Raw genomic sequence first — 21,564 nt, forward strand, 5'->3', positions numbered from 1 at the left:
ATGTGCCACCACACCTGGCTAAAAGACATGTTATATGTGCTTCTTGACCTCATTAATTATTTGGTAACAGCCAGTTAAGACAGCCAGACAATTCTAATTGCTCTATTAGCATATCCCTCACAGATTGACAAGTGTTTGGATTTGTTTCTTGAACTTAGTTTCTATTTTAGTTTGCAGAGAAGGAAGGAAGAATTGATTTTGTTAGGTATATTTATAATTGAATAAAATTTATGTTGAGCTTGGCTTATATTCCTGAGATTACACTAAAATTACACCTAAATTATTGTATACAGTTACTGTTTAAATATAACAATATTAAGATTTTAATGCACTGATTAATTATATTTGTAAGTATTTTACTTAGCTTTTTGACTATATTTTGATAAATGACCTTATTTTTATGTGTTTTAATAAGGACAAAATTACATTGCAAAATTAAATGGTTTGCCTGTTTCTGGATTTTAGGAGCAATATGAAAAAATGGAAATTATGAGCTCATTGAAAGTTTTAAAGAATATACCAGATATGATTGTCTTTAGTGGAAATGTATTTAGTAATTTTCTTAATTTCTTAGGTAATCAATTGTTTTCCATTCTTGTTCATTTTGGTAATTCTTTCAAACAGAAAACCACCCATGTCAATGACATTTTCAAATTTGTCTGCATTATATTTATCATATTATTTTTAAAAATTATCTTATATTAGTTATTATGTGTCCCATTTTCTACTATTTACATAAATTGGTAATTTTAATTTTGGTCATACAATGTCATATGCACAATTACTACCTTTGTATATCAGGTGTATTCATAATTTGGTATATAATAAACTTTTAAACATTCCAAAGATATTTCAGAAACTACAATCCCTTTTTATATAATGTCTACTAACTATTACGCTTTATTTTTTTTAATCCACCCCTCATACTTTTCATTCTGAAGCAATTGTTTTCCTTTTAATTACATAACTGACAACTCATACTTTATAATATTTCCTATCTTTAGGGAAAATAGTATTCTTATGAAAGAAATTCTGCAAAATTAGAATATAAGGTAGAAAATAATAATTATTCATAATTAGATCCCCTAAAAATAACTTACTCTAACATTTCAGTGTAGTAATTTCAAGTTTTTGTTTTACACCAATGTGTATATAAAGCTGAGGCTATCTGTACCATCATATATGTATTCACAGTAGGCCCCAGGATTTGCTGCCTCATGAATTTAGAATAAGAAATTAGAAAGAGGAATGTGAGGAAATTGAGTATAATCAAGTTATTTAGCCTCTTTCTTGTCTTTTTTCCATCTAGAGAATTGGAGAAATTATAGTACTTACCTCATGGGTTGTTGTGAGAATTAAATTTAACAATCCATGAAAATTCTCTCACATATGTAGATTCCATGGGTGATAACTTTCTATTATATATTTTAATTACACATAGGTATGTTTGTGAAATTATCTATATAACCTTACCTACATAATGAATCAGTAAAAAGTGATGTATACATGTCACCAGGCTTTTGCCTATATTCTTATGTTCAATAACTATTTAGGACCTGCTATTATAAACTATTTAAATATATATTCAAAATTTTTATGATCCACCTTACCTTACCCCACCACTCAAACTCCATCTTCTATACCTGTAATTTAAGAACCTGTATATTCTAGGTCTCTAATCTTTATAACCTTGTTAATTATGTCCCCTATATACTTCCAGCTAATCTATAATATTCAGAACTAGTCACCTCAGCTTTTGTTCTTCCTGTCCTGGTATGAGAGGGTGTCCAAAAAGAATGCTAGGCCATTTAAAGCAATTTCTCAGGTCACAGAAATCCATCACCCTAACTCCAGAAAATCAGAAAATTTGCTAGTCTATGCCAAAGGTTCCTGGAATTTTGCTACTCTCCTTCTTTCTCCTTAGTACCAAATTTGAAATTTGGCTCCTGTGAAACCAATGGTTTCATACTTTATGCATTCTGTATATCTTGGACAAAGGAACACCCAGATAAATAACATAAACTAATTTTTCTTCATAAAACAAAATTGAAGTTACTTACCACCTCAGAGCTTTAGAGAATAGCAGCATACTTTAAATTGTAATGGTATAGTACATTTTACACTTACTTTAAGTCACAGTGTTAGCTCAAAAATATAAATATGATAACCATACTACTTACAGCCTTAAATGGGGGATGTGATTTAAATTCTATTATAAGCAGTAATCTCTTTTTTTTGTAAATTGTATTCATGGAAATTGCAAAATGATGTAAGGAGAAATTGATTTTCTCACAGAAGCAATTCTATAATAGAGGAGTTAAATGTTTAAACAGAAGTCTGATGGTGGGGCTAGGATATAGCTTAGTGGTAGCAATACATGTCTAGCATGTTCAAAGCTATGGGTTCAATAGCCAGTACCACCCCAAAAATTTTCATGCTTAATATTTTTATAGAAATAACCACACATAATGGTAATCTACTTATTCAATGGCAAACATTATATACTCTTTGCTAGTATTTCATGCTTTCTAAATGTAAACAGCATAACCATGCATAAATTGCAATTAAAGTCATGTACATTATTGTAAGCGTTATTAAATTTCTTCCATTTTAACTAAAACTATCAGCAGATTAGTCTTTCATCAGTGTTAAGAGATTCTGAATGCTTTCTAAGTGAATTATGATAGGTATCTTACAGCAATTTGTGGGCAATGTAGGGTTTAGCATTAAATTTTGAAAAACTAAGGATGTATGTTTGGCTATCCTCATTGTCTCACATCATGTCCCTGTGACAATCATAGGGACAGCTATTAAAATAATTGGCAATTGTAATAGTTTCAGGCAGTCTCTGTGATTTCTTGGTGTGCTATCTGATCAGCTCAAGCACTGTCACCTTTCCCGCTGGCATTTTGCAAGATTTCCTAGCCTTTAAAATACAAGAACCAACTATTGTTTGCTTGGATATGGTTTTGTGGTTTTTCCTCTAATCCCATTATGAATTCATATATCAGAAAAAGCCCAAAGATTTTCCTTCCAACAGTGGCCAAATTGAAAGGCACATCATTTAACTTGCCCACTAATCCACAAATCTTGTGCATGAAGCACTATGCCTCATCAACCACTTGAGAGGAGGGAATATGAAGCCTGTGATGCTTAAATTCTGAGGTTTCTTTTCTCCACAAACATAGCAGGTTGTGTAGTTCCAAGTGGGTTTTTTTCAATGTCATCTCTTCAGAGTGGGACCATGATTCTTATAATGCTGCCATTAAGTCCAAGGACATATGGAAACTCTTTAGACAGTGACTTCAGATGCAGGTTAATAAAGTACATACAGATATATACACATGAAAAAACAGTTTTATTAATTTATAATTACAGAATTCTCTCTCCCCAGAAAACTTGTTCTTTAAAAAACTTCCTCCTTTTAGTTGTCCCTTCTTCTGCTAAAGCAAATCTGTTCAAATGGATATTTTGAGGACTATGACTTGCATTTTCCTCCCTCCACCCAATGTCTATGCTATTTATATTTCAGATGTAAAAGATAAGAATGTCAGATTGAGTTTCATAAATGCCAACTTGAGAAGCTAAGGGATTGCTTGTATTCAAATCCTCCATAATGATGCTAAAACAGTATCTATAAACTTTGGGAAAATTAAGATAAGATTGCCAGAGAGAGGATACATATTTTCTCATATTCATTCACAATATGATAATATTTTGTTTTCTATGCAATTCTGTGAGTCCTGCTTACAGAAAAGCTTCTTAAAAGTCAAACACACATTTGCTCAGAGTAATATATAGTTGTTAAAAAAAGCAGTTACGCATATTTTTAAAAACTAAATTTTACAGAAAAAAGTCCAATGCTCAGTTTCAAAACTTCCTTTCACTTATTTATAAAGATTATATGACCTGTATTAAGCCTTAAAATATATGTTTTGAAAACTAATGAACTATTTGGGTCTTCTGGACCCCTTGTCATGATTCAATAGATTGTTACAATGACAACATAGCTATCACCAGAGACCTTGCAGCCTGAACTATGACAGGTTAACCCCATAACCCATAGATTTTGGGGGGTAATCAAGGAAAATCATATTGAAATGACCTTAATCTCATGTGTCTTAGCTTAACTATTGCACTTAAGTTTAGTATTACCCTAATGAGTATAATAACATAGAGAGAATAACTTGAGAATACATGATTTATACTCAACAAATTTTGGCTCACTACTTTTAATCAAAGGCAAGTTGCTTAACCTCTCTGAGATGCCATTTATTCATTTGTATTAGAAACTTTCACATTATACCATTTTTGTTAGAGGGGTCAGATGAGATACTATATATCAAAGTGTCTAAGAAATAGGCAGTCCAGAACAAAATAGACATCCAATAAATTTTCAGTGAATGAATGATTTTCTACACCCTTCCTTCAGTAAAAATTTTGTGGTCCTGAAGCATATGCACTGCTTTAACTCCTCACACCTCTTTATGATTTAACACTCAGACTCTCATTTAGAAATAAAATTCTTCTTACAAAAGAGATTGATTTTTAAATTTGAGAAAAAAATTCTTGTATTTGTTGTATCTTATTAGCAATATCTACAGAAAATTTTTAAGCTAAAGTATCCAGTTTCTCTTTTGTTACAAACATTTGTAAAAACGTGATCTAGGTCTCTTAACTGATAAAGTACCTTGAATTTTTAAGTTCAGGAAGACAAATACTGTTTTCCCTTCTTCTACATTTTCAACACTCCCTCTGCTATCACATCCCTGTGACCTCAACTATCATACAAGAAAACACTTTTTTTTCTTGTTTCCATTTAGTTAAAAAAATTATCTGGATGGTAATTCTGACCTTTAGAAAAAAATCCCAAGAACATAACTAAACAGTTATAATTACTTATTTTATTTTTAGCTAATCATTGATGAACCACTCTCCTTGCTCATGAGACGGGAACGGGTCACAGAGCTGCTATGGCGAGACAGTTGGTCACGAAACTCTGAAGCCATGAAATAATAGAGAATTGGGTCCAAAAGGCAGCAGAGACTTGCAAGGCACAGGCAAAAAGGATGGAAATACAGTGTGCTTTTGGCAATGGGACAACTGCTAATGACAGTTTCCTTTACCATAGTATAAAAAATAAAGTTAATGTGATAGGGAGTGAAGCAGATGAAGAAGACTGCAGCACACATGAAAACCATCCTCAATGCTTTTTGCCTCTCGGTGATCCCTTGGAAAGCCATGGGTGGCTGTCTCAAAGATATAGTAGTTTTCCAGGTACAATAGGCAATGATGATCACTGGAATCACAAATCCAGCAAGTTCAGCAATTATAATCATTGCAACCAAAGCCACAGCATTCATTTGCCTGTAACCAAGATCAGCAAAGCAGGATTCTGTGTTGTTGCCTAAGTCTGTGCTTCTCAGGATAGGAAATGGCAAACAGGCAGTCCCCACGATGACCCAGATGACAGCACTGATGCCCACATCATACCTACGCTTCCAGTTTCTGGCCCTGAATGGCTTGAGGAGAAAGAAGCACCTCTGCAGGCTGATGCACGTCAGGAAGAAAATGCTGGCATACATGTTGAGATACTTCAGGTAGAAGCACAACAGACAAAGGGCCCTCTGGAAAGGCCAGTGGCGATTGATGTAATAGTAAATCCGGAGGGGTAAGGACAGCACATGAGCCAGGTCAGCCACAGAGAGGTTGATCATAAAAATGATGGCTTTATTTTTCTTGCCGATGAAGCGGCACAGGACCCACAAGGCTGCACTATTGGCCAGAAGACCAGGGATGAATATCAGGATATAGGTGGTTGCATAGAGGGAGTACTGAAATGTCAAATTAGTGACATTGCAGTTAGTCTCAACATAGTTGGTACGGTTGCTACCCATCTTGAATATTTCAGTATATTCATCAAGGTACGCCGTGGATTTATGATCCCTGCCCAAAGCAAAGAAAAAAGAACAGTGATTAATTGTTTAATCAACACCCAGATCTTTCTTATATTTAGAAAGGTACAGAATATTAGAATTACAAAGTAGAAGCTCAAGGAAGATGTACTACTGATCCAAGATCATACAGTCAATCACTTAAGGAATAATGGAACTTTCCTACAACTGCTCAATCAGGTTCTCTAAGTTATGTCTTGCAAGCAAGGGTGTATTTAAATACTCAATCTATTATTCACCCTACAACAAAGAGTATAGCATGCAAGTATATTTCTTTTGCTGCCAAATTTGTTTTGCCCAAATCCCTGGTTAGAGTGAATACTGCTCAGTCACTCCAAGTCAAGATGGTAGAAATTTAGCCTCATCTTTTGGATACCCTTGCCTCTCCTTTAACATTTTGTTCATTGGGTGCTAGATTTCTACCTTGGCACTCAGCACTTAAAAAAATGACCCTAATTCCTCAAGCAGTATCATGGCTGATTTTCAAAACTGAGGACTATGGATTTGTTATCATTTTATCATAATAACTTATGACAGAGGCTCTCTTAGAGTTTGTCTGTCTCTTTTGGCTTAGGTCCTATTTAAAATTCATATGATTACTGGGCACAGTGGTGCATGCCTGTAATCCCAGCAGCTCCAGAGGCTGATATAGGAGGATCGCAAGTTCAAAGCCAGCCTCAGCAATGTTAAGCAACTCAGTGAGGCCCTGTCTCTAAATAAAATACAAAATAGGGCGGGGGTGTGGCTCGGTGGTCGAGTGCCTCTGAGTTTAATCCCTATATATACATAATATATTTCAATATTTGAATTTAGAAACTGAATTTTAAGGCATTTCCATTCAAATCATCTTAGGAAAAAAATTCCCTCTAAGGGGAATCCTGTACTGGTGAGGTATCATCAGGATTTCATGATATCCAGCAATCACCGTTAAGATTGCTCAGGGTACCAGCAAAATAGGCCACCAAAATCATTTTTTTGAAAAAAATTTAACATTGTTTTCATTAATCATTGTAAGGAGAAAACTTTTTGAATTCTTCAATCGTACTTTATACTTTAGTATTTTTTTTTCTTGGTAGTGGAGATTGAACCCAAGGATGATTTACCACTAAGCTACATCCCACACCTTTTTAATTTGTATTTTGAGACAATTTCACTAAATCACTGAAAGTCTTGCTAAATTACTGAGGCTGGTCTCAAGCTTGAAATCTTCCTGCCTCAACTTCTTGACTCTCTGAGGTAGTATGATTTTTATTATGTATTATGTTAGGACATGGAGAAAGATTAGGGTAATCTTCTCAAGGTCCAGTCTGTATTTTGCAGATGACTGGCAGGAGAGCAACAGACTAATTATTTTACTTCAATTATCATGTAAAATTTCAGAATGGGAAGGACCTTTGGAAATCATCATATTCAACCTCCAGATAATACAGGTAAAAGAAGCAATACCCAGAAAAGATGGTTTTATGTCCACACAACCACTAAATGAAAAATCTGTGACTTCAAGTGGGAGAACAAGTTACCTACTCTCCATATACCTCCTTCTTTCCATCTTTGTTTTCCTCCCAAAGACAATTTTCTATTGTTTTGTCTGGATGTGGATATAGATTCTAAATAATTCCAGATATTGATAGAAAATATACCTTATAAAATATGAATTAAATTTTTATTTTCAAAGTTTTGATGCTAGATTTATTTTTATTTGTTCTTTTCAGTTATACATGACAATAGAGTTTATTTTGACATTTATACACACATGGAGTATATCTTATTCTAATTAGCATCCCAGTCTTGTGGATATACATGATGGTGAGATCCATGTGGTGTATTTATAAATGTACATAGGGAAGTTATGTCAGATTCATTCCACTGTCCCAAAGACAAATTTTATAAGCATACATTTTGTCATTTTGCAGCAGTGACTACTAGATTCAGATAACTGCTACTATTCAGTTCTAGAATTAGAAGAAATAAATTAGTGAGTTTGTTCTTCAGGTGTGGTGTTTTGATGTTATTGTTTCAAATTTGTTTTTACCAAATCAGAGGGGTGATAGGTTTTGGCTTCTCCACATTAGTGGTAGAATGACTTCTTACGTATTAACAAATCCAGTACATAGACATATGATAGGAGAACAAAAGTCTAAGACATGAATTCACAGAAAAGTGTCAATGTTATGAGCTGCTGTTATTCTAAAAAGTACTTTCACTTCCTCTCCTCTTCCCTTTCACTCCCTCTCCTCTCCTTTTTCACTCACACTATTTGGCCTATCATCTGTGATATGTCTGAAAGAGTCATGTAATCTTCTTGTGTATATATGTATGATTTAGAGTGGGAGGGTGGATAAGTTCTCACATGGGGAAAGTCAGATAATCATCATGTTGTGACCATCAAGAATGCATCCAGGTAAATTTGTCAGGAAAAAGCTATAGGTAAATCTGCCCAAAGGGTCCTCCAGGGATCCCAATTAGAGTCAATCTACCCTACCACCAGAGGTATGGTGGTATATAGGTGGTATATAAAGAATACTGCTCAGCAATATAAGCAAACTATTTACACATGCATCAAGATAGATTAACCTCAATATAGCTCTGGTTAGTGAAAAAAGCCAAAGCCCCATCTTAAAAAGTACATAACAGGATTTCATTTATAAAATACTAAAAATGTTTGCTGTGGTTTGTGCATGTGGAAGAGTTAGGAAAGACTGGTAGTTTTATAGACAAAAAGAATGTTTTTGTTGTATTAGATGCATTCAGTAACTTGATTATGATTTTTATAGCTGTATGTATAAGGTTTAATAGCTCACATTTTATGCTTGACATATTTGCAGTGTATTGCATGTTAATCGTACCTCAATAAAGCCATCAACAACAACAACAAAGAATTCACCAAGTTATCCAAAAAGGAAGATTTCACATGAATTATCTAATTTAATTCCTTCAACTATGCTGAGAGGTAGAACTATTATTACTCTCAGAATGCACATGAGGAAACTGAGGCTCAGAAAGATTTAATAAATTTCACAAAGTAAGAAAAATAGAAAATGGTAAATATAGGATCTAATATCATGCAGGCTTTCTTCAAATCTTTTGCTATTTTCACTACTCTACTTTCTTTTCTCTGAGTTGGAGGGACTACATAGTAGAATGCAGCTAGCTTACCTACTTCTCATTGTGACGTGTGAAAGCATATTATGGTAGAGCATTTCTAATCCCATAGTAAGATAGTATGATCTTGTAACACTAGTTTGGCTATCAGGATAGAACTAAATATTTGTCCCCATACATGTAAATCATCCCTTGCCACTACCCACTTAGAGTTCAGTATTAACATTGATGCTACTATTTATTATATAATCCCTGCAGAGGATATAAGAAAGCAAAAGAAGATACAAGTGCATTACAATTTCAAAATTTAGAAACAGCTCACACCCACTCAAATCACACTTCCATTTTTGTACTTAACAAACATGGTTGTTTGTTTTGGCTCCACTAGTGTAGAAAGTTTCACTTACAAAAGGAAGATGTTCTGTTTACACCTCTGTGTTAAATAACAGAGCCCATTTAGGCCAAAACAGCAAGCTAGAGGTCAAGTTCACACCTTCATTTTTATTGTGGTTTCTACGCCTCTGAAATTCACAATTCGTTGTGAGCTTAGAGATTCTCATGGCTTGCTTTTCAAAAGTTCTCCAGACTGAAGAGAAAGTAGAAAGAGTTTCCCCCTGAATCTTCTCAGTGACAAGTAAGTATAAAATCCCCATGCTGGGGAACAGCAGGGGAATTTATTAGGGGTTGGGCAAAAACACAGAATCTGTTAGAGAAGGAACATTTAGCTTTCTGTGAAAAAGTTGTGTCACTGAGATTTAAGAAAGGAGAACAACCTAAGAAGTCACTATCAGGAATATTCAAAGTATGTTTCTTCGGTTTCCTTGCTTTTGTCTCTCTGTCTCTGTCTCTCTCTCCCCTTCTCTGTCTATTTCTGCGTGGTTGATGTTGCTTCTGTTGCCAATCTCTCTCCCTTTTAATTTAAACATATCTAGGGTTCCTGTCTCTTACAGAGATGTGAGATTAGTGATTCACTCCTTTATCTGTTCTTTCCTTTTCAGTCAATGCCCTGACTCTCCTCCCAGACACTAAAGCTAAAAATTGGAGAGTCACTTCAACTTCTGTTACTCTAGTACCCCTAATATTCAATCAGAAACTAGATGATTTTACCTCCCCAAATTTCCACAATCTAGCTGTATCTCTTACCACTGTCCTGATACAGGCCACTGTCATTACCCCACTGAACAATTGCAACAGCTGCTGTACTGGACTGCCTACCTTGGAGTCCATTTCCCATAATATGTCTAACACTAGTATTATCATTTAATGAGAACTACCATTTATTTATAGGCTAAATGCATTATATGCATTGTCTCATTTATTCTCATAGGAGTCCTATGATTATATCGATGTCACAAATGAGGAAGTTGAGGCATAGAGGGTTTACATAAGTTGCAATGAACTCACAAATATTGCATGGGGTGGAAAGAGTTCATGTATTATCATTGGACTCCATGGTTGACACTGTACTCTCCTTGCCTCTCTTTTATATTTTACCACACTTGTTGAAATTCTTTTAACATGTATTTCTCTTTAATTAGGAGATTTGCCATCTTTTGAACCCTTCTAACTCTTTCCACATATAACCCAGGTGATCCTTCCTTGTAACACCATACCATTCCTTTGCTTAAAATCATTTTCTGGTTCTCTAATGCTGTTAGCATTTACTCCAAACTTCTCATTGTGACCCAAAGACTTTATAACTTATGGATTCTATGTCTTTAAATATCACTTAATTCCATTATCTTCCTTATTTTCTGTATTTCAACCACACTGAGATGCTTTCAGTTCCTTTAACAAGCCAAGATTTTATCTGACAAAGGTCTCTGCATACATTGTTCCTTCTCTCTGAAATTTTCTTCCTCCAGATCTTTATATTTTTGGTTCTTTCTAATCTCAGTTTGTAGGCCAAATAGACCATTTATAACCAACCCTATGAAAGTAATCCCACATATAATTACATATGCTCATACTCTCTATTTTGGCCCTTTGTAACATCATTATTTGTAATTTAACTGTTTGTTTACTTCTTTATTTGGCTATTTGAAGTACTGTGCTCTTAACTTCACTAGCACCATAAAAAAAATCTGTTTTGTTCATCATCATACATCCAGGACCCAACCTGCTACCTACTAAGCACTCAAAGATTACTTGTATAATAGTACTAAACTGAATATACAATAGTTCAAAGCTCCTACTTAGAAGCATTAAGCAAAAATGAGAGTCATATTACAACTGATATGTTTTGCTGCTTGCTATTTCCCCAAAGTGTTGTTTTCCAATTTTGTCTATTAGCATCAATATTCTCTATACTTACCCTTTCTTACTCAGAAAATCCATGCCTATAGAGTCCTGAAATAAGAGCAAAAGAATAAATTTTAAAATTACAGGTGATCAGATATACTGGTTACCTGTTTTTATAAGTAGAAACCAGCATAACTCAAGATCTTAGAGTATCATCAATGCTGTTATTTGGACCTCAGAAAGAGAGTAGTACTTGTGATCTGCTTTCAAGGGCTACTCAAACTTTTGTTTTTGCTAGTTGCCATTCTGTTATGGGCATACCTACCTCATCTCATCAGCAAATCATTTCTTATCTGTGTATGGGATCTGGAATGGAAGTGAAGAGTTACATCTACAGTCTCCAAAGTACTCTACATTTGGAAAGTCAATATAAAAGAGAAATAACTCACAAAATATTTTATTCCATGGATTTTTGAGTACTTGGCTATGTCAAAGCCCATCACTCAATCAGCATATATTCAATAGGTTCCATCCTAGGAACCCTGTGCTAGGTTCTATAGAAAATACAGGATCATCTGCCATGGTCTCTCTCCCTAAGAATTAAAGTTAATGTTACAGGTGGTTAATAACTTTTATGTTAGCACAGCACAATCCCTGTAAGTTAAGTAGGAGAGATAATGGTGATAACCCTACCTAGTTTTAGTTGATAAAGAGATGTATCTAGAAAGAGTCAGTACTTTGTTCAAGGTCACAGGGTTAAACTATGGTAGAGTTAGAAACAGAAGAAAGATTTTTAGGCCTCTTACTCAATGCATTTCTCACCATATCAGATTGTTTCTATCAAATTCTTTGAGATACAGCATCTTAAGTGAGATAGGATGGCAATTGTACCAAGCCATCTTCATTCTTTTATTGGTACCTGTAAGAACAGAATTGGAGAGCAAAGCAGAAATTATAGTTGGGAAAGAAAGAAAGTTAATCTTAATTTTCCTGATTTATCCACTGCCCTATTTAAATTCTAACATTCCTTCAAAGCTGGCATCAAGCCCCAATTCTACAAGAAAGGCTCCCATAAGTATGCCAATCTATGCTGATTGTATCCACATCCCTTATCTGGGACTTGACAATTTGTGATTTCATCAGCAAACAGGTATTCTGCTATATGTTTACCTTATATGCTAATTGCTGAGGTTACTGGGGGTGGGGTGGTAAATTACATAGAAGAATAATACGTGGCCATTACCCTTCAGAAGTTTACAGTCACATGGATGGACACAAGAGTAATTAACCATAATAGTTTCAAAAACACGTCATGAAAGAGGAAACAAAGATGTTTCTGTGGAAAGAGAAATAAAGCCTACATAGAAGAGGAAGTTTTAAAGTACAACTTGAAGGATAATTGAGTTTTCAATGATCAAGTATGGGAATAGGCAGGACATAGATAAAAGAATGAGCAAGGGATTCCAGGATAAATTAATACCATCCAAAGACTCCAAAGTATAAAATGAATAACATAACAAAATGGAACAATAGGCATTCTATCTCAGCTGGCCAATAGTATGAAATGCGGAACATATAGGACAGGACATGAGAGTGGGGAAAGGGAGTGGAAGAGAGAAGATTGTACAAAGGTAGATGAGACAAGAACATGGAAAGTTTTGAATGCATTTAATGGTTTAAATTCTAAGAAATGTGATACAACTATATTTGAATTTTTGAATGACTTCACTGGCAATATTGTAGAAGATGGATTAGAAGAATGGGACACAAGGAGTCCATATCATTTGGGAGTATTTTAGTTGATCAACAGTCTAAGTTTGCCTGGGATTGAGGGTTCCCTGGGATATAGAATTTTCAGTGCTAAAGCATGACAGTTCAAGGCAACAGCATAGTTGGTCATCCTGCTGCTGGATGATAAAGAATATCGTCTGGGGTGGGGGTTGTGGCTCAGAGGTAGAGCGCTTGCCTACCATGTGTGAGGCACTGGGTTCGATCCTCAGCACCACATAAAAATAAAATAAAGATATTGTGTTTGCCTATAACTAAAAAATAAATATTTTTTTAAAAAGAATATCATCTAAATTCAAAAAATTAGAATTTAAAGTAAAATTCAGATATGGAATTGGCCAGTTTCCAAGATTGTTTGAGGAGCCAATAATAATTTCATTTATAAAACTTTTGAAAGGTTATAGAAATATATCACAATTTCAAACTTCTTCAAAGCAGTTTTAAATGTAACAACTAACAGCATTCACTTGCCCTGAAAACCTGAAAAAAATCACCTCTTCTTTAGTCCAGTGCTTTCTAAATTTGTATTCTCTGATAAGTTTCATTAATTCCTGATTTTTAAAATGTTTTTCTCTAACAGACTCACTCAGAATCACCAAATTCCACTGGAAATTTGCACTATTCACTTCCAGAGATTAATATCTAAATCTCTCCATTTCTTTTAGTGTCACCTAGCATCCTTCATCATCTTACTTACTTCCGTGTCCAGATTAAATAGTTTGTCAAATCAACTATTCTCACCCAATAATTCATATATTCCTGTTCTGCTTTCTTCTGCTTCACCAACCTTGCAAAGTCCTAATCTAAGAGGAAGTCCACAATCCATTTTCTATTGTACTATCTAAATGGATGAATGATTCTGTTTAAAAAAACAGGGTCTATTTTGAATGACACAACTATAAATTAATGATCTCCAGCCTAAGATTTTTGTTCCAGCTTTATTCTCATGCACCTAATTAGTATCTTCTTCTATTAGCATGGCAGCTATCCAGCACCTTAACAACTCTACTAAAGCTTCCTCCTCTCTCAAGCTCTCCCATCCCCCACCTTTCTTAGCAGATGGCTTTATCCCTTACCTCACAGAGAATATTGAGGTTATTGAGTGAGAAGTAACTCAGTTTCATCTACTGTCCCCTCCCAACACAAATCTTATCTAAAGCTGCACTCTTTGTACATCCCAAGCTGTTCTTTCTGTCTGAAGATGAATTAGCATACTCCTCTCATATCTCTCTTGATCTTATTCATTAGTTATTCCCTTTCACTCCCAGACTTCCATGCCCTCCTCCACCTCAGCTAATTCTTTGTCATGAAGTTTCTCTAACCCACCAAATAATGATTCTTTATTCTATGCACCTTATCCTTCTTTTTCATCTTCCTTTTCTATTTAAAAATATTCCTCACAATAGTTGTTCACACCAATTATTTTCTTTTCCTCACATTATGTCCATTGTTCAATGCATTTCCAAGTGCTATACATATCTCCACAACCTCAGTCCAGTCCTGAGTTCTGTGATTCTGAGCTACCCAGACAGAAATGAGAGCAGAATTCCCAGTGGCTCCAATACCAGTCTTACAGAAGTAAGGCTTCTTGGTGCCTCCACTTTATAGTGCTCTCTACAGGATACAAGCCTCCTACCCCCCAAAATCAGGATAATGAAGAAGTGATGCTTTTTTTCTCTTGAAAGAGGGGTCTGCAGCTGGGTATGATGGTGCACATCAGTAATCCCAGTGGCTTGGGAGGCTGAGGCAGGAGGATCACAAGTTCAAATCCAGCCTCATCATCTTAGTGAGGTCCTAAGCAACTCAGTGAGCCTCTGTCTCTAAATAAAATACAAAAAATCTGGGGAAGTGGCTCAGTGATTAAGCACCCCTGCGTTCAATTTCTGGTACAAAAAAAAAGGTGGGGAGGGGGAGAAAGAGTTATGCTGTGCTGTGTTGGCAGATGTTAAATACCTAAGGGGAATAACCAGCACAGGGGTGTAATCTAATAAGCAAAGCAGGAAACCAGTAACCATCTCCGAGTTACTGTTAAAGTATGGCTTTAATGATATACCTGATAATGAAAATTGGTATAAAGTTATGATTAACATTCAGTTAAGCTCCTTTTTTTTTGCCTCGATCCCATATCAGAGATCAGTATTTTACTCCTATCTCAAGATCCCATCCCATCCCTTGTACTAGGCAGCCCTACTCTAATTTCCCTTTTCTTCAAATTTCCACTAAATTTATAGTTTGCACTAGGAGAATGCAATCTCTCTGAGATTCTGACCCTTAGACATTTATATAATTCACTTTACTTAGTAGAGGGCTAAGCATGCAGTAGTGGCTCAGTTCATATGCATTAAATTATAAAGGTAAGAATATGGAGAATGGGCACATATTTGCAGAGCCTTAGGTAATTTTATTAGCTATGTCTCTCCCATGAGTTACTCTCCTAAGAAACTTCCATAACCTTTCTCCTTCTACTACTGAGGAAAATGTGGTAAATGCAAGTATAATAAGGTTTGATTCTAACAAATCTTGATACCTAAAAGCTTCAAATTCTACAATCCCAAGCTTTCCTTTTCCAATAGGAATCCAATATGCTTAAGTGGGAATTTAACCATTGAGCACTTTATTTTGTAGAAATACCTAATTTTATCTCAGAACACAAGGGTGCATCAGCTCTTCAAATATTATTCATTGGACCTGAGTCCAATGTCTTCGTAGGTACCAATAACATCTCCAAAAACTCAGTTGCCTTTCTCAACCAACTAGCTCAATGCTAGTTTCAAAAAGATATAGCTAAACTGAGCTTATGTTATTATGACATCAAAATTTATACTAAAATCCTAAGACATTGTGTTTCATTTGTGTACAATGAATTGAAGAGCATTCTGCTGTCATGTATAACTGATTAGAACAAATACATTAAAAAATTAAAAAGAAATGCTAGGTACATGTATGATTGCATGAGTGGTGGGGCCCTACTTTGTGTACAACCAGAAAAGTGATAAATTGTGCCCCACTTGTGTATGATGAATCAAAGAGCATTCTGCTTTTCTGTATAACTGATTACAATAAATTTATTTTTTTTTAAATCCTAAGACCCTGTGAAATAGTAAATCCAAGAATTTTGCACATTTATCTAGGTCCTAATTTGTATGCAAATTCTAAATTTTATAACAACTCAGTTAATTATTATGATGCCCTCTTACAGATCAGAAAATGGAGTCTTAGCAGGACTAAGTGAATTTCCCAAAGAGTTATCATTTAAGTAGTAATGAAGCTCTTCGTAATTAGAGAAAGCTCAAACTCTCCTTGTCAAAACAACTCATTGCAAGGAGAAAAAATATTTTAAAGTGACATTTTTGTGCATAAGACTGTTTCTAAAAGATGGAGAACCTATTGTTCTGGGCTCTTTCTATCACTTTTATGTATATGTGCTATGTTTATATGGTAAATTACTGCCCACCAGGTGTCAGGGTAGGATTATATCAAAACCAATATATTTATGTAGTTTTACCTTTGAACTCAAATCATAATAGATCAATGAAGTAGTGGTACAATTTCTTTATAACAAGAATGAACTGAATTAGATAACACTTGTGGAATCTGGAAAACTCAAAAGCAGTAGAATATGTTAAAAAGTACTAAATTTGGAACTAAAAGACTTAGATTCTTGTAACTATTCAAATTCACTTTGTGTTGCTTTGATAAATTCCTTCCCTTCTGTGGACTTCATTTTCCTTATTATTAAAATGAGGCAATGTGATTTTTAACTCCCTTGCAGTTCTAACTTAGGCATTGCTTCCCTCAATTCCTACCAAGAGCACTGTCACTGCCATTCCTAATATAGCCAATAACACCTCAGCTGACATTTATACTTAATAATGCATTATAAGTGTGTGTCTACTGATTTATACTTAATGTATTATAAGTACATCTACATACAATTGACATTTATCTTCGTTGAAAAGATCTATTATGAATAAACAGATCAGGGAATATCATATCTAACTTATGGATGAGGAAACTGAGGCTCAAAGAAGCGATTTTTTTTTCATTTGCCTGAAGCTGTTAAATTATCAAGTGGCAAAGTCAGGCGGATAGAATTCAGGTTCTAGAAACATCTAAAAAAAATTCAGGTGCCTTTCCCAACCAACTTTCCTTACTCCCAACTCTACAAGTCTTCACCCTCCTCAATCCCCCTCCTCTTTCCACCTATTATCATTAAGTAAGTAGCACCACTAAGTAACCAAGTTCTCAAATTTACTTCTATTTTCATTGGTATTAGGGCCAATCTCTGTGTTTATCATTTTTAAGGAAGAGAAATTAAATAGAGAAAGAAGTTTGTTAATGGGGAACAACCTTTACAGGCCATTTGGGAACTTAACATTTATATTTTTAAACTTATCCCGCATGAATTACCTAAGCTAGTTTGATCCTCATAACCCTGGTGTTTTTCACTCAGTCACAGCCAGAGCCAAAGAGGAGCATCTAAAATTGGAAACTGTAATTTCCTGAATTAATACATATCGACTCCAAATAACCCTTCTTGACGTCAGAAGCACAGAGATTTGGATATATTCTGCAAGTCTATACATTTTTTTTCTGTCAATTAGAGGAAGTAAAAATTATATTTATCCTTAAAATGAATTAAAGCAATTAGATCATTTAAAAACATCTCAAATTTTGAATTTGACCTTCCATACATGGATCTATTCAATTTTTAATAATTTATAAGGAGGCCTAATTAGATATCATGTTTTCAATCAGGGCAGCATTTTAGAAGAGGAAAGAATTATGCATTTTGGGCAGACTTCGGATTATATCATGACTTATTTATTGGCTATCTAGTTTGAAATAATTCAATTCATATCTTTGGACATCAGTTTTCCCATATGTAAAAGTAAGATTTTAGTTTCTGATACATAGATCATTGTGTAGATGGAAAATATATGTGAATGTACTAATTTTCATTTCTGGTACACAGTAAGCAGTAAATAAATATAAGTTCATTTCCTCTTTACTTGTATACAGAGTTATTGTGGAAATCAGATTTCAGAACCCTTTGCTTTGTTTATTGTTTATATCCTATCATATATTCTTTTAAGAAAGAAAATTATGTAAGAAAAAATATACTTATCTGTGATCCAAAAGTTAAATTTCTTTTGATAATCTTTTTTGAAAGAAAATAGTGGGCATTGGTAAAGATTACTGACTTGTCATGAAAATCTGAAATACATGTTCAGAAGACTTTCTCTAATTAGATTTCCCTACTATATTCCCATTATTTACCAGTCCATGATATATAACTTTTATCAGGTACTGAACACCTAGACTCCAATTATTGTAAACTAGGACCATCTATTTTAACCCTTTTCCCATTATTATAGGTGAAATTATTGAGATACATACAAAAGAAGCAATTTGCTCACAGCCACAAAATGAATCACTGGCAGAACTTGAACTATAATCCAGACTTCTTCACTTCTTATGTATCGATCTGTCTACTTCATCACTTTACCAGTGAAGCATGTGAATAAATAATAGGTAAAAACTTCCCTACAAAATATCCTCATCTGAAGTATAAGAATCTTTTTGGCCAAAAGTTTTCTTTTTAATATAGACCCCCTGACAGACATTTCCCTGATTGGTGGAACTCTTAGAAAGTGTGGGTTCATAACAAATATCTTTGTCCTTTTTGTTAAATATAATAGAGGGCTATAGACTGTCCTGCCTCATAGGACTCCAACTCACCTCAAATACAGCTAATCAACAATCACCACCCAAACCACCCATAATTGTGTTCATTCATTTGGAGTATTATGCTCCACTATTGCTAGGATTTAACTCAACAGCTTTCCCATTTGGACTCAAAAAGAAATGCATTTGACCAAAGAAGGATCTGTGTTCAATAGAAACCACTAAAAACATAACTGTCCTACATGAATGACCTGATTATCAGTATAACTGAAGTCACTAGCCACCTCAATATTCCTGTGTATAACTTACTTTAGCTGTGAATAATTTTAACATATTTTAATTGCCCAGAGGAACTCCAAAATTAATAAAAATGGCAAAGCCTCCCCACTGCACTTGAAGAAGCAAAATAAAAATATCCTTGGATCCTTGGATCTGAGACTATCCCGCACAAAAATTACAACAAAGCTTGTTATCCCTGTATAGACCAATCCTGGTGCAAACTGAATTTTCACAGTCTACTCTCAGGGACTACCCAACTGGAAATTTTCTTTTGACCTGGTCATTTTGTCTCAGAACTGGAGAAATGTTAGCACTCAATAATAATAATAACTGAAAAGATAAATGCCTCAATTTGGGGCTTTGCTATTCAGTACAGATAAAATTGGGTAAAAAAGTGCCTTCCAAAGGATCAAGGTGAACAGATTATACATGATATATTTTCTCTTTTTCTAATCTAAAAATCATTAGGGTCATAAATTCATTTACAGTATTCTCTGGAAGATGCAGCCTACTGTAGGGGAAAAGGAACATGAGTTAGAACACATGGATCTTATTTCTAATTCTGTTACTAACTTGCAGGGTGATTCTGTCTTCACCTCACTGGTTCTCAGTTTCCTCATCTGTACTGCAAGGGATTTTCATCTCAAAGATCATTTTAGTTCCAAAATCAATAATATTACTTTCTTTCATATCTCCTGAAGGAAATGATTATTTGTCTTAGTATGTCTGCAAGCTAAATTTACCAAATCAAAAAGTTTGTTTAAAAATCTTCCTTCATTATACAACTAGATAAACTAAACACAGCAGTAATCCAAATCCTATTTTATTGGTTAAGTATATCAAATTGTCCCAATGAGTAGAACTCAAAACAACTCTTTGCTTACCATTTTTTCCTATAATTCTTGGTCCCAATTTACAAAGACGTTTCTCACCCGAGCCCCTTCCACCACAACACTTAGCAAAGGCTGAGCTGCACCACAGACTCTATGCTCCTGGTGTAATGGTGGGGACTAATGGCATTAACCCTAACTTGGAATTCTGGTCAGACACAAAGGCAATCACCTTTGCTCCTGCTGTAAGAATTCTGACATGAGAAACCAGGGGTCATTTCAATTCAGACACTGTTCCTACATTTGCCTGTTCTGATCTTTATGCTCCCACCAGTCCTTTCACATGGAACCACTAATACCCCAGGTCCTAGACTATAACTTACCTGGAGTTCAGGCCGGACAAGCACTCTTGTTTCTTTGCAAGGAGCTAGGAGTAAAAAAGTCTAATTCTGAGTGGCACGTACATATCCTGTTGATAACTGAAAAGAAATGCTTCTTTAAAGAGGAAGTTGAGTACATTTGGGCCTCACCACAGAAACCTTATTTGCACAGACTAAAGGTAAGTCCCTTGAGCAATGATGCTGGTCTAGTTTTATTTCTCTTTTATTTCATTGGTGCACAGAAATTCAAAGTAAAGGAAGTCAAAGGCCATGCACATTCAAACAATGAATGCATACTAGCCTTTCTTAATGTTTCTCACCCTAGGCCCTTCCACCACAACCCATGTTTATTTCACTAGATTCCAGAAGGTTCAATGGCAAGATGAGACTTTCAAGCAAAATCTGTAGGTTTACTGAAGGGAAAGTTGCTATTTAATCCTGAGGGAAAAGGCTGAGAAACCTTGGGAATACAAGTCAGACAATTTTTGCTTAAGCTGTTCTCCATGAGTACCTTTCTCCCAACCCCTTCATGTTTAGACTCATAATTTAATGTGCAGTTCAGTTGTTTTTGTACCTTCTTATCCCTTTACAATACTGTAAACTGTTTGAGGACAAAGACCATGTCTGAGTTATCTCTGTATTCCTAACTAGTCCAGCACAAGGCATTTCCATGAATATTTACTGAATGAATAAGTGAGAGAATGAATGAATAAATAAATGCTCAAAGAATGCATAAGTATATAAATGAACAGTATTGATTACAGAATCTCCATCCAATGTACTGAGATTCTTATTATTATGTATATTGCCTATGGGAGCTTCACAAGTATGCAAATAAATATCACACACTTGGAGCCAACAGCCTCAGCCAAATCTAAGAGCAATTCTTAGAAACAAGGCTTGCAAAGCAACACAAACTACTATGAGTGTGCAAGGGAACCAAACTCAGAACCCAGGCTCCAAAGAGCCTTGTGAGTAATAAGTATAGCAAAGGAGAAAAAATAAATTATTGTGGATTAGGTAAAAGGGTAGCGTTCTAGTTCACAGATAAGAAGGATTAAAGAAGGAAGTAGATGGTAACATTCTTGTAGGAGAGCAACCTGGATCTGCAACAAGCTCATATAAAACCAGAACCATTAGAGAGCTAGATGGAACTATGCCTGACACTCAGAGATGTCCAATAAAAATCACTAGAACATCAAGGGATGGAAAAGAAAAGCTTTCAGCATTGGAAACTACGAGGTTGGGCTGATTGATGATAAGACCATAACTTATGAGAACTGGCAAAAAGAGAGGGTACGC

General features: G+C 34.9%; 1 protein-coding gene across 7 annotated transcripts; it reads right to left on the reverse strand.

The window, feature by feature from the left end:
- Positions 1 to 3,339: 3,339 nt before the first annotated feature.
- On the reverse strand, positions 3,340 to 20,398 carry P2ry10 (P2Y receptor family member 10). Of its 7 annotated transcripts, XM_048797262.1 has the most exons (6): positions 20,266 to 20,398; positions 12,120 to 12,216; positions 11,747 to 11,890; positions 11,623 to 11,663; positions 11,371 to 11,405; positions 3,340 to 5,946 (listed from the first exon to the last, which is right to left on the reverse strand). In XM_048797262.1, exons 5-6 carry the CDS (start codon positions 11,391 to 11,393, stop codon positions 4,911 to 4,913), a joined length of 1,059 nt encoding a protein of 352 aa, XP_048653219.1. In that variant the 5' UTR covers positions 11,394 to 11,405; positions 11,623 to 11,663; positions 11,747 to 11,890; positions 12,120 to 12,216; positions 20,266 to 20,398; the 3' UTR covers positions 3,340 to 4,910. The 7 variants fall into 7 exon arrangements, with proteins under 7 accessions (XP_048653219.1, XP_048653218.1, XP_048653221.1 ...); XM_048797261.1 differs by lacking the exon at positions 11,747 to 11,890; XM_048797264.1 differs by lacking the exons at positions 11,747 to 11,890; positions 12,120 to 12,216.
- Positions 20,399 to 21,564: the final 1,166 nt, after the last annotated feature.

This window comes from Marmota marmota, unplaced genomic scaffold (assembly GCF_001458135.2).
Source record: "Marmota marmota marmota unplaced genomic scaffold, marMar, whole genome shotgun sequence".
Lineage (NCBI taxonomy): Eukaryota > Metazoa > Chordata > Mammalia > Rodentia > Sciuridae > Marmota > Marmota marmota.